This window comes from Bos grunniens, chromosome 3, assembly GCF_055505025.1.
Source record: "Bos grunniens cultivar Pamir isolate PY7600 chromosome 3, Bosgru_T2T1.0, whole genome shotgun sequence".
NCBI classification, from domain to species: Eukaryota; Metazoa; Chordata; class Mammalia; order Artiodactyla; family Bovidae; genus Bos; species Bos grunniens.
Window position 1 is genome coordinate 111,374,347 of NC_141167.1, and position 13,691 is coordinate 111,388,037.

General features: G+C 40.5%; 2 protein-coding genes across 2 annotated transcripts; one reads left to right on the forward strand and one right to left on the reverse strand.

Annotated features, from left to right (window-relative positions):
* Window positions 1-5,322: 5,322 nt before the first annotated feature.
* Window positions 5,323-8,742, forward strand: LOC147376813 (mucosal pentraxin). The gene is made up of 2 exons (XM_086394118.1): window positions 5,323-5,500; window positions 8,066-8,742. Exons 1-2 carry the CDS (start codon window positions 5,437-5,439, stop codon window positions 8,653-8,655), a joined length of 654 nt encoding a protein of 217 aa, XP_086250244.1. The 5' UTR covers window positions 5,323-5,436; the 3' UTR covers window positions 8,656-8,742.
* Window positions 8,743-10,803: 2,061 nt separating this feature from the next.
* On the reverse strand, window positions 10,804-12,232 carry LOC147376814 (olfactory receptor 10J1-like). The gene is made up of 2 exons (XM_086394085.1): window positions 11,284-12,232; window positions 10,804-10,814 (listed from the first exon to the last, which is right to left on the reverse strand). Exons 1-2 carry the CDS (start codon window positions 12,221-12,223, stop codon window positions 10,804-10,806), a joined length of 951 nt encoding a protein of 316 aa, XP_086250211.1. The 5' UTR covers window positions 12,224-12,232.
* Window positions 12,233-13,691: the final 1,459 nt, after the last annotated feature.

Below are 13,691 nucleotides of genomic sequence, written 5' to 3' on the forward strand. Positions count from 1 at the left end.
GAGGATATTTTTTCCTATCTTACTTGTTTCGGTCTATCAACTCAATTTCAGGGAAATCTTTAGACAAGTTTGTTTGTTGAGGGTAATGAAGAAAGGCTGTGGACTCTATACTTCCCTTTGGCTCTCATAGCTCATACTGATGATGTCATTACAATAGATGGTACATATGTCCTTTAAAAAGAGCATGCAATCCTATAGGACAAATCTCAGATCTATTCCTTAAAGAGACAGCATTAAAGAGAGCTCTCCTGGGCAGTTTACCCTCAAAGTCAGAGAATTTTCCACACACAGTTGGGTATGGCTGGTGATAAATAAATATGGTGTCAATCATAGTCTGTTGAATTGACTTGGCTTTCCTGAGTCTCTCTTGTAATTCCTGTTTGGATAGGAAGTAGAAAACTTGACTGATGTAAATACCACTTTTTGTGTTGCATCCTTCACAACCTTCAGTCACCTTTTCATAAGAAAAGGACCAAATCTCCAGTGGCTTAATGTCCCCAAAGTTGTCATCTCAAATGCTGAGATTAAAATCTTATGAACATATCTCCTTTTAAGATAGAGATGGGAGTTTAATAATTGTGTGCTCGTCTGTTTTTATTTTAGAGAAATATAAGGAATAAAACCTTCTTCTGGCTAGGTATGACTGACAGTACACATCTATCTATAATTTACTAAATCAAAGTGTACCTTTCAAACAAAGCATATCCAGTGAGACCCTTTGCTTCTCTTCCCCCTAAGATGTGATAATCATAATAAGATTCTTAAGGATACTCCTCATATGAAGATGAAACCAGCTCTTCTTTCAAAGCCAGATCATCATGAATGAAATTTTCAGAATGCCCTAATTATTTTTCTGTGTTTCTCTATAGAATTTGTACTCTTGTCAGAACTCATATCTGGAGGGAAACCATAAAATTACTTCTATACTATAGGAGAAGAGAAATCTTTTATTTATTTATTTTTTTAGCTACAGATATTTTTATAGCATTTTAAATATCTAATCTCATAACCAATTTCATTTAATCTTCATAAAGACTCTGTGAGGTAGCATTTTTTTTTGTTTCTATTTTATAAATGAGGAAACCAAAGTTCAAGAAATATTTAACTTCCTGAAAGTCACTCAATAATAAAGGGGTAGGGGATTAAGAGGTACAAACTGTTAGATATAAAATAAGCTATAAGGATATGTTTTACAACATGGGAAACACAGCAAATACTTTATAATAGCTATAAATGGAGTATGAGCTTCCCAGGTGGATCAGTGAGTAAAGAACTTGCCTGCAATGTGGGAGATACCAGAGATATGGGTTCAGTTCCTGGGTTGGGAAGATCTCCTGGAGGAGGGCACAGCAACCCAGTCCAGTATTCTTGCCTGGAGAATCCCATGGACAGAGAAGCCTGGTGGGCTAAAGTCCATAGGTCTCAAAGAGTCAGGCATGACCGAAGTGACAACACAGCATAAATGGAATATAACCTTTCAAAATTGTAAGTCACCATATCGTACACTTGTAATTAATATAATATTATACATGATCTATACTTCAACTAAAAAAAGTGAGGCAGAGGGTGCTGAATCTTTGAACTAAAGTTACTGCTCCTTCCATGACCATACTTCTCACATGGAAGTAACCTAAACCAGAAACTGAAGAATAATAGTCAAGGCTGATTTCCTTCTGGCAAGTAGGCCCCAGACCATTTCTCGTTCTCTTGAACTAAAGATAACAGTGTTACCACCTAGCAGCCAAGCCAGCTCTCTTTTCTCTGGCCATAAGGATCACTGGTGCTCAAAAAACCATTTCCCACATTTTTCTGCCACTTCTTCCTGTCTCCACTCCAACTGTCTCCCTCCATTAAAAACCCTTCAATATCTCCCTGGTTTTTCTAGGTTGGGAGCTTCTGCCCTACTGGACTCAGTACCTACTTGCCTGTGCCTCCCTTCTAAGTAAATCCCAAGAGCTGAAGGACAGTCAGTGAGTGCAGTGTCCTAGCAAGAGGAGACATAACACCCGGCTTCTTACGCCCTTCTTCCAAAGACAAGCTCTTTCTCTAGCTGACTAGGGTCAAGTCTAGATGATAAATGCACAGAAAAATGAAGAAAAATGTTTGTTTTCTCCTTGAGCACTTCTGCCAGTGTTTCCCTGTTTTCTCCTGAGGAAGACTGAGCAAGAAAAGACAAGAAAACAGACTCAATGTCTTCCTCAGGGTACAGCCTCACTGACACTTACTGTCTGGGCTGCCATATCTTGGGACAAGACTGAAAATAGGACGTGGAAATAGGAAGGACTGGAAGCTCATCAGAAAACTGACATAGTTCACGATGTAGGTCACCTCTGGCCTTTTTCCTTTATTTTTAAATTTTTTGGCCATGCTATGAGGAATTTGGGATCTTGTGGGACCAGAGATGGAACCTGTGCATCCTGCAGTGGAAGTCCAGAGTCTTAACCACTGGACCACCAGAGAAGTCCCTTGACCTTGTTCCTTGAGAAAGGAACCTGCTGAAGACCTCCCAGTGGAAGTCAGTGGAGCAGGTCTGGAAGTCAGCTATGATCTGAAGTGCTTGTTCATGACTCAACCACCCTGAGAATTCATCACTGCAAGAGACTTGGCGATTTTGACCATTATGTCATTTTACACTCTTTTTTTCCCATCAGTCATGTATCTGTTTAACTTCTATCTTTAAGTCATCATTGGTTAAATTTATGGGTTGTAAGGAATATTCATATTGAAATATAGCACATAAATAAGAACTATAAAAACAATCACTCAAAATTCACCTGATATTTTACCTTTAAAAACAAAAAATAACAGCTGTGAAAATTTTAAATTTACAAAAGAGCCAAATTATAAAATTGTATAACAAATACTATACATACCATATTTTTGCCATGCCATATTTGTCATAATTGTTTCCTATCTCTTTTTTTTTAAGATAGTAACATTTATGAATACAATCTGAAACTCCCTTCACTCTTTCCCCTTCCTTCCTTCTTGCTTCTGCAGAAGTAACCACACTGAGAATGTGTGTATTTTTCCTTTGCGTGTTTATGTATTGTACCTGTCTGCACCAATTAATTATAAACATATGGTATTATTTTAAATTTATGTATTTTTGAAATTTATCCATACTGATTGACAGAAAGATTCTAATGTTATAAATATTCTTCAGCACAGCACATCAAGATGTCATTAACACTTAATTAAGCCCTTGGAAGGTAAACACAGTTGGCCCTTCATGTCTATGGGTTCTGTCCATGGATTCAACTAACTGCAGTTCAATAATATTTAGGAAAAAAAATTCCAGAAAGTTCCAAAAAGCAAACCTTGAATTCACCATGGTTATTCACCATGCACCAGCTATTTGCATAGAATTTACATTGCATTAGGCATTGTAAGTAATCTGGAGATGATTCATAGTGTACAGGAGGATGTGTGTCTATTATTTGCAAATACTGTACCATTTTATACACAGAAATTGAGCATCCATGAATTTTAATATGGGGGATATCCCCCACAGATACTGATGGAGGATCGTACTTAGAATCTAGCAATAATAGTTTTATATTTTTTAAATTGGGTGTGTGTTTAGGCTCTAAACACAGGGATCAGAAACACAAATAAAAATCATCAACTATATTTACATATATTTCTGATGTAGCAAAAAGTAATTCAACTTCGAACTTCATTTTAATATGTTTATTTCTATCCCCAAATGAAATGAGGTATACAAAATGTCACTTTGAATCTGTCCACAAATTGTGTTCTTGCTTTCATAGTTAAAATTAATTCAGTAATGTGAAGTGCTTATTAAATGTGGATAAGCCAATTTTGTCTTTTTAGATATGTGGCATGAATATTATTAAAGGCTTTAATAAAATTAACTTGCAGTGTAACTTTAATTGCAATATATTCATCTAAAGTAACACATTTTATGAAAAATGACTTATTTATTTTATGTTATATAAACATACTATGAAAGATAATTTTAAAAGTTCCTTAGGGAATTCTTGATTTTATATGTAACTTTGAATATAGTTTGAGAGTTAAAGGAGAGTAGGAGAAATCAAGACCGATTTAAACCAACCTAAAATTATACAAAAAAGACAAGGATTTTAAAATGCTTTAATTCCCATTGCACCATTTCTGACTCATATAATATTATTGTCCAACTAGCTGACTTGCTGTTAATCACCCAGCTGAGACCAAAAACTCCCGAAGCCCAAATCGACAACACAGATACTCATGAACTAAATGATTGTTTATTGTTTTAAAAACTGAGTTTTGAGGTGGTTTGTTGCACAGCTTAATTAGGTAGAAATAAACTGTCACAACTAATACAGTGTCTTTTGTTGTTTGCAACCAAGAGCGTTAGATAATTTTCTTTAGTTCTTCTCATCAGCCTGGAAACACCTAAATTAGTTCATTCTGATGAACTGGCTTGCTCCCAGTATCTAAGCAGTATTCTGTGCCCTTTCAAGATGGGCTCAGTCTATCCACCCACACAGACACTCTCTTAGAGCTTGTTTTCCAGTTGATGTCCAGATTCCAGGTGAAGGCCATTATCTTAACACCCATAATCTAGGAGCTCCTTTACAGACAACTTGGCAGCTTCATCATCAAGATCACAAGAGCTGCTGCTGCTGCTGCTGCTAAGTCGCTTTAGTCATGTCCGACTCTGTGCGACCCCAAAGACGGCAGCCCACAGGCTCCCCTATCCCTGGGACTCTCCACGCAAGAACACTGGAGTGGGTTGCCATTTCCTTCTCCAGTGCATGAAAGTGGAAAGTGAAAGTGAAGTTGCTCAGTCATGTCCGACTCTTAGTGACCCCATGGACTGCAGCCTACCAGGCTTCTCCGTCCATGGGATTTTCCAGGCAAGAGTGCTGGAGTGGGGTGCCATTGCCTTCTCCTCACAAGAGCTGGATCTCCACTATCCTGAAGCTCACAGCCACCTGAATCAGTAAATATCCATTTCTCCATGGTGATACCCTAGTCTCTAAACAATGCAGGAGACCTGTGTTCAATCTCTGGGTTGGGAAGATCCCCTGGAAAAGGGAATGGTTACCCACTCCAGTCCACTGGGGTCACAAAAGAGTTGGACATGACTTAAGCGACTAACACTTTCACACTTTTAAGAGGGCATAGAGCCTCTTTTTCTTGTGGGAAGACATGAATAGCACAGCTCAGCAGGAAATAGAACAGTTAAAAGAGAAAGGAAAGACTCTACAACTGAAACAATAGACCAAAAAGTAAACAAATTTGTTTCTAAATCATATCCTGGTTCAGTTAATATTTACCATCTACAGCTTCGCCTTCTGTTGCGAGAACAAAGGCAGTGCCTCTAAAAGCACAATATAAGAAGCCAAGGAGTGAGCATCTCTCCATTGGTATGACCATTGCTGTTTCTCCCACTACTCCTGAAGACCCAAGGAGCACAGAATGGAGAAGCTTCTTCTGGGTGTCCTGCTCCTCGCCTTTCTCCCAGAGGGCATGACACAGAAAGGTAGGTCCTAAGTTTTGTTTGGATAAAGTTTTCTCCAAGTCTCAGGGGAACTGAAGTACAGCACGTTTTGTTACTGCTGCTGCTGTTTTGAGGAACAGGTGAATGAAGGATGGTATAAGTCCTTTTGCAGTATTGCAAGTGATTTGCAGTATTGCAAATCACCTTAAAACATAGCAGCTTAAAACAACAAACATTTAGTGGTCTCATACTTTCTGCAGATTCCGTTCAGTTCAGTTTAGTCGTTCAGTCGTGTCTGACTCTTCTCGACCCCATGAATCACAGCATGCCAGGCCTCCCTGTCCATGACCAACTCCTGGAGTTCACTCAGACTCACGTCCATAAGAATCAGGGAATAGCTCAGCTGGATGATTCTGACTCTAGGTTTCTCATGAGTTGCAGTCAGTCAAGCAGAGACATCCTCTCATCTGAAGACTTGACTTGGGGAGGATCTGCTTCTTTGCTTACTCACATGGTTATCGTCAGGATTCAGCCTTTACAGGCTATTGAGTTGAGGGTCTCAGTTCTTCACTGGCTGTTGGCTTGAGGCTGCCCTTAGTTCCTTGCCACCTGGACCTTTCTATCAGGCAGCCTATAACATAGCAACTAGCTTCTCCAACAGTGAGAAATCTAACAGAGAGAAAGTGCCCAGCACAAATGGTAGTCTTTCTTAAAAAACTAAAAATAGAACTACCATATGATCCAGCAATCCCATTCCTGGGCATATATCCAGAGAAAACTATAATTAGAAAAGATACATGCACCCCAATGTTTATTGCAGTGCTGTTTACAATAGCCAAGACATGGAAGCAACCTAAATGTCCTAGGAACCTAGATGAATGGATAAAGAAGATGTATATGTGTGTGTGTGTACAATGGAGCATTACTCAGCCATTAAAAAAATGAAATAATCCCATTTGCAGCAACATGGATGAACGTAGAGATTGTCATACTGAGTGAAGTAAGTCAGACAGAGAAAGAGAAATATCATATGATGTTTCTTATATGCATAATCTAAAAGGAAATGATACAAATTAACTTATTTACAAAACAGAAACAGACTCATAGACATGGAAAACAAACTCATGGTTACTAAAGGGGAAATGAGTGGGGTGGGGAGGGATAAATAGGAGTTTGGGATTAACATGTAGACACTATTATATATAAAATAAATAATCAACAAGGACATACTGTATAGGACAGGGAACTCTATTCAATATTGTATAATAACCTATATAGGAAAAGTGTCTAAAAAAAAACGGTATGTATATGTGTACATATACATACATATATATGTGTATATATGTATACACATACACTTAGCTGTATCCCTGAAACTGTATACCTGTATAATACAACATTGTAAATCAACTATACTCCAATATAAAATAAAAATTAAATTTAAAAAATTTAAAAAGAAATAAAGTTTGGAAGCAGCTTGAAAAAAGCACAGACTTTTCATAATCTAATCTTCTGTCACTTGTCTTGGTTCTGCTGTATTCTATTCTTTAGTAGCAAGTTAGTCTACAATCAAGGAGAGGAGAAGTATTTCGGACATATTTTTAAAACCACCCCAGATGCTTATGACTCAGGATATGCCTGGCATAGGGAAGCCCTGGGGCTAGAGAAAGAATAGCTGGCTATCCTTATTACATGGGAACACCATTACCTCTCACCTGAGAGAACAAGAATGGCTATGCAAACCTTTTATTAGAAAAAGAGGATATTACAGGGGTTAGGGTGGTCATTCTCTGACCCTTCTCAATACAAAATTTTAGAACAATCTTGGACTTTACTTAGAGAACCAGTTTCTCCCATACTAATTGAATTGCTGCTTTTGTGAAATTGCTGAAGTCTAATCCTCAGTTTCTTCACCTATGAAATGCGTATAAGAATGACATCAAACTAGCAAAGAGTTGTTTATGAAGATTGAGTGAGATAAGTTTAAGGGAAAAATTTATGATGCAGAAGTGCTACCAAAAAAGCTTGGTTTTTATTAGCAGTTAAAGAGCATTAATGTTTTCCCCTCCCTTTGTGTTATATCCATTAAGCACAACCCCATCTTCTCAAGTTTGAGACACTTCTCTGTTGTATCACTATCAGTAAAAAGTTATTCAAAACACCACTCTCTGGCTAACTATGCTATTTGACTCCAGGTTTGTATACTGACAAGGTCAGACATCACGCATAGGGTGATATTTAGATCACTGACATCTCAGAAGATGATCAGCATTGGGAGAGGACAGGATGCTACAGACTTTAACGTTTACACTCCAGGAGCCAGCTGTGTTTCATTTTCTGTGGCTGGTGTTTGTGTTCTACCTAGATGAAACCTGCAAAGGAGATGACAGTGGGGGTTCATAGAGGACATCTTTTATTCTTCTATCAGAACAACTGTAACAAACCTGCATTTTAACACATTTTGCTTATACAAATAGTGCACTTATAGGCACCTTGTAAATGCTGAATATACTCTATCAAGAAGCAGTCCATGATCTGCAGTGAGAGCAAACCAAACAAGAGAACTGGCAGACTTTTTGTCACACTGCTTTTTTTTTTCCTCCACAGACTTGAGAGGGAAGGTGTTTATTTTCCCTGAACAATCAGACACAGCCTACGTGACCCTGATCCCCAGGGTGAGGAAGCCGCTGAGGAGTTTCACTCTGTGCCTGAAAGCCTTCACAGACCTCACTCGCCCCTACAGCCTCTTCTCCTACAGCACTAAATCTAAAGACAATGAGCTGCTTCTCTTTGTCAACAAAGTGGGAGAGTACGAGTTGCACATCGGGAACACTAAGGTCACTTTCAAGGTCCCCCGACCCCCTTACGGCCCGGTCCATCTCTGTGTCAGCTGGGAGTCTGTCTCTGGGATTGCTGAACTCTGGATGAACAGCAGGCCCGTGGGGAGGAAGGGCTTGAGGAGAGGGTACACTTTGGGACAAGATGCAAGAATCATCTTGGGACAGGAGCAAGATTCATTTGGGGGAAAATTTGATGCCAAACAGTCCTTTGTTGGGGAGATCTGGGATGTGTCCTTGTGGGATCATGTGGTCTCCTTAAAGAACTTGTGCTTCACCTGTTACACCAGCAACATCTTGAACTGGAAGGCCCTGATTTATCAAGCTAAGGGCTATGTGGTGGTGAAGCCCAAGTTGTAGGCTTAAGCCTCACTCCCTGCAGACATGACTTGTGTTTAATAATAATCATCCACATAGTCTCTTGGAAATTAAATACGTTGATTTCAATTTTTCTGGCTCTGTTAATATGGTGTAAACTACATTAAAGACACAAGGGTCAGGTAGACCTTTAGCATACAGTCTTCGTTGTTGCAAACATTACAACATTTTCTGCAGTGTCAAGCTATAGCAACTCCAAGGAACACACTGCTTTCAGTATGTGTGTCAATCTTCTAGAGCCCTGGACAGTTCTGGGAGGCCTCACGGGGCTTCTGAGCGCAAAAAGTTCATCAGTCTATAAAAATGATGTGACCACTTGGAGGGGCCTTTCAGGAGTGGGTTGCTCTCATAAGCAGGACTGCTGAAGAGATGATCTCAAATCGGGCTTTCTCAGAAGCAAGGTTGTGAGTGTTCCCCTTGAACCTAGCCCAGAAAGGATTCAGAGGTGTTCTGAGGAACATGGGTGAAGGCAAGGATTAATTGCCTTGAAGACCCCTCTTCTCATTCACTCTCTTGCATTCACTCATTCACTCTGGGGAGGCAAAGCTTTTATTCTTTCAGGTAATGTTCCATAAACATGAAGACTTCCCTTCTTGGCTCTGGTGCCATTAGGGATTCCCAAGTCCTTTGACAGGCACTTTCAGTGCATCCTCGATGGGGACACTTTGACTGTCCTCAAGAAGAAGAGATGGTGGATGGATGACATGGATTAACTTTTTTTTCCTTTTAATATCAGCCCTTTATGGACTGGAAGACATTGACAATAACAATAACACTCCCAGACTCTTGTTTAGACAAGTGTTTGATCTCAGAGTTTGAATGAGATACCCAGCAGTTCACAGAAAATGAGTTCATCAGTGTAGAAATGAATAGGGCAAATGCAAAACCCAGGTATCACCCTGGGTTCCACATAGAGATGAATGAAAATCATGGGCTAATTTCCAGATTTCAGACATGAGGGTACCCCACTCCAGTACTCTTGCCTGGAGAATCCCGTGGATGGAGGAGCCCGGTGGGCTGAAGTCCATGGGGTTCGCTCAGAGTCGGACAGGACTGAGCGACTTCACTTTCACTTTTCATCTTCATGCACTGGAGAAGGAAATGGCAACCCACTCCAGTGTTCTTGCCTGGAGAATCCCAGGGACAGGGAAGCCTGGTGGGCTGCTGTCTATGGGGTCGCACAGAGTTGGACACGACTAAAGTGACTTAGCAGCAGCAGCAGAGTTAGCTGGTATTAATAAATATAATTTCTTCTTCTTTTTTCCTTTGGCTGTAGCACACAGTTTGCAGGATCTCGGTTCCCCAACCAGGGATCAAACCCAGGTTCCTGGCAGTGGAGTCGTGGCGTCCTAACCACCCGACCATCAGGGAAGTCCCTTATCAAATTTAATTTCAGAACAGATCTTCAGATATCCCTACACTTGTGAATACAATACAGCATACATGTTACTCCCAGAGAAAGCATGTGTAACTCCAGTGAAATTCAGCTGCTGGGTGTGACGTTACTTTTTTGGTTTTGTTTTTTTTTCTGAGATTTTTTTTTTTCTCTCTCCACAAAATTCCGGGTCAGACCTAGAGAATATGTTTTGGTCAAGATAATGTTATAGTCCTTAGTGAACCCTTTTATTTTTTTAATTAATTTATTTTAATTGGAGGTTAATTACTTCACAATATTGTGGTGGTTTTTGCCATACATTGACATGTCAGTCATGCGTGTACATGTCCTAACCCTATCCCAAACCCCCTCCCACCTCCTTCCCCATCACATCAGTCTATGACCCTCTGGGTCATCCCAGGGCACCAGTGTTGAGAACCCTGTTTCATGCATTGAACTTGGACTGGTCATCTATTTTGCGTTTGGTAATATACATGTTTCAATGCTCTTCTCTCAAATCATCCCACCCTCAGCTTCTCCCACAGGGTCCAAAAGTCTGTTCTTTACGTCTTTCTTGTTGTCTTGCACATAGGGTCGTCAATACCATCTTTTGTTATTTTGTATTAACATATAAATACACAAAACTCACTCAGGAAACAGTCCCAATGTGAGCTTCAACAAAATTGAGGGAAAAATGTCATGGGTCTCCAAGGCAGGTGAGAATGTTTTAGGCTGATAATATTTCTTCTGGAATGTTACTCTTCCACTGCCCAAAAGAAAAAGTGATGATAAGTAAGAAAGGTGGTTTTGACTGTGCTTTCAACACATCCTGTTAACCGACCACACTCTCTGTAAGGTTTTAGAGCTCAATATCTACTTGACATTTTAGTTGATCTTTCAACCCATTGCTTCAAGCAGGTGTTACACAGCCCACTTTTCTGCCATTAACAAAGTGGAAACAATCAGCCTCCCTCTTGCTTATTATTCCCTACCAGCTTTCCACCTGGTGAGCAGCACCTGACCATGTCCCTGGTGGTAACCTCTCAGATGAACAGAGAGTATGGGAGAATGATGTTAAAAACAAAACTCAAGTCAGGGAAACTCTTAATTCTTTAATTTAGGCTTGCCACCAAATTGTGCAACTCTGTCTAGGTAAAGGAAGAATGATAGGATCAATTTTGTGTGTGTGTGATTACAAAAATACCCAGAATATGACAGGCTATATATCAAACTACCAAAGATTCTAAGCAAGAGGTTTTTGCCAATAGCACGGCAAAGGGCATCCTTGACCTCTTTGTTCCTTAGAGTGTACACCACAGGATTAAGGAGAGGAGTGGAAACTGTGTAAGTCACTGAAATCAGCTGGTCCTGATCCCTCATGTTCTCTGACTTGGGCTTGAGGTAGGCGATAGAGGCACAGCCATAATGGACAATGACCACAGTGAGGTGGGAGGCACAGGTTGCAAAAGCCTTCTTCCGGCCCTCAGCAGAAGCAATCTTGAGGATGGTGGAGATGATGAGGACATACGAGATGAAGACCAGAACCATGGGCACCACAATGACGAGTGAGCTGATAAGGAAATTAATTATGTCATGTATAGTGGTGTTGGCACAGGAGAGTTTCATAACCGGGCGGATATCACAGAAATAATGGGCCACCTTTCTGTAACAAAAGGGCAGCCTGAACACAGAGGAAATCTGAATTGTGGCCACAAACAACCCAATGCTGCAGGCCCCCCATACCAGCTGGGCACATACCCTCTTGTTCATGATGATCATGTACCTCAAGGGGTTGCAGATGGCCACATAGCGGTCATATCCCATCGCTGTGAGCAGAAAGCAGTTGTTGATGGCCAAAGTGATAAAAAAGAACATCTGGGTGGCACAGCCAGCCAAGGAGATGGGTTGGCTCAGGCCTACAAGACTGGATAGCATCCGAGGTACAATGACCAATGTGTACAAAGTCTCTGAAGTGGAAAGCGCAGTAAGGAAGAAGTACATGGGGGTGTGAAGGTGTCGATCAATGCTGATAATTGTCACAATGATGACATTGCCAGACAAGGTTAAAAGGTACAAGGTAAGGAAAACCACAAAGAGGGTGAGCTTGTGTTCATGAAAACTGGTAAAACCCTGGAAAATAAATTCCCTCACCCCTGTGTAGTTCTCTGTCTTCATCGATAAATTCCAAGAGACTTAGGACAAGTAGTCAGAACACATCAGCACCCAGCGCTCTGAGCAGGAGAACACAAAGGCAAGGAAATCATTAGGATCTGCTCCTGATGGATGCCTGGTTAATGGGGACTGCTGTTCACCTATAGGTAAAAGATAGAAAAACACAATCAGGAAACAATTTCATGTATGGAGACTTATACAAAAGAATGAATGGAGATGGGACGAGATAGAAGGAAGGAAGGCTGGGTCAAATGTGGAAAAGATTTCCTGGTGTGTTAGAAACATAGACGTTGGGATAAATGGAGGCTGGAGAAATAGGGAATGTGTAGTTAAATTTGGAAAGATTTTCTTTGGATTACAGTTTCAAATTTTTTTTTAACTTAAAATAAATGTTCTAACTTTGCCCACAACTCTTCCTCTGTTGTTTAAGGCACAATTTTACCATTTTCCCAAGTATCTTCCCTGTTAAGTTGCCAAACAAGACAACGCTCTCTGCTCCAACAAGACGTAAGTGTTTGCTTTCTCCTTGTCCCACTTGTTTGCATCTTTCATGAACCCTTTTCACAAATCATTCAATAGCTTCCAATCTTATGGCCCCTGACCCCACCCCCACCCCCGCCACATACACGTTTTTGTTAACAAGCCACTTTACTTTCTTTATTTTCCAAGACTTCTCTTGCTGCTGCTGCTGCTAAGTCGCTTCAGTCGTGTCCGACTCTGTGCGACCCCATAGACGGCAGCCCACCAGGCTCCCCTGTCCCTGGGATTCTCCAGGCAAGAACACTGGAGTGGGTTGCCATTTCCTTCTCCAATGCATGAAAGTGAAAAAATAAAGTGAAGTTGCTCAGTCGTGTCCGACTTCTAGCGACCCCATGGACTGCAGCCCACCGGGCCCCTCCATCCATGGGATTTTCCAGGCAAGAGTACTGGAGGGGGTTGCCATTGCCTTCTCCAAGACTCCTCTTGGCCAGCACTAAATACGACCTATCGACCCCAGCTGTCTGTAGTGTAGCTCAGTTGCTCAGTGCTGCAGTGTAGCTGGTTTTTGCGGACAGTGTGTATTTCTGTGTGTTTTCTGCCTTATGTTTGGATTTGGATTTTCACAGGCAGTTTGACTTACTGCTAGACTCTGAATTCTCTTTTCTGACGCCTTCAGAATTATGAACAGGTTTCTTAGGGAAGCTAGTTTGCACAACTATTTCCTACTGGGGAGTTACCCCAGTAACTCAGAAAGTTTTCACTAATAAAAATGTTTAATAACAATAATATCAATAATAATAGTCCCTTATGTCACTTTTTAGTTTATAGAGAATTTTTACCAATATTATTTAACAGCTTAGCAATCTCATATGTTAGGTAAGAATTACCTCCATTTTGCAGATGGGGAAGCTAAAGACACATAGCATTAGGTGATTTAGCCACAATTATTAAGTCCTTAGATCCACACTTTTAGTTTTAAAGCCAGTGTAAC

Excerpts from the sequence above, each read along its gene's own strand:
- LOC147376813 (XM_086394118.1), top strand. The coding sequence starts at position 5,437 with ATGGAGAAGCTTCTTCTGGGTGTCCTGCTCCTCGCCTTTCTCCCAGAG. Across the intron at positions 5,501-8,065 it reads AGAGGGCATGACACAGAAAG|ACTTGAGAGGGAAGGTGTTT; the intron begins GTAGGTCCTAAG and ends TTTCCTCCACAG.
- LOC147376814 (XM_086394085.1), bottom strand. The coding sequence starts at position 12,223 with ATGAAGACAGAGAACTACACAGGGGTGAGGGAATTTATTTTCCAGGGT.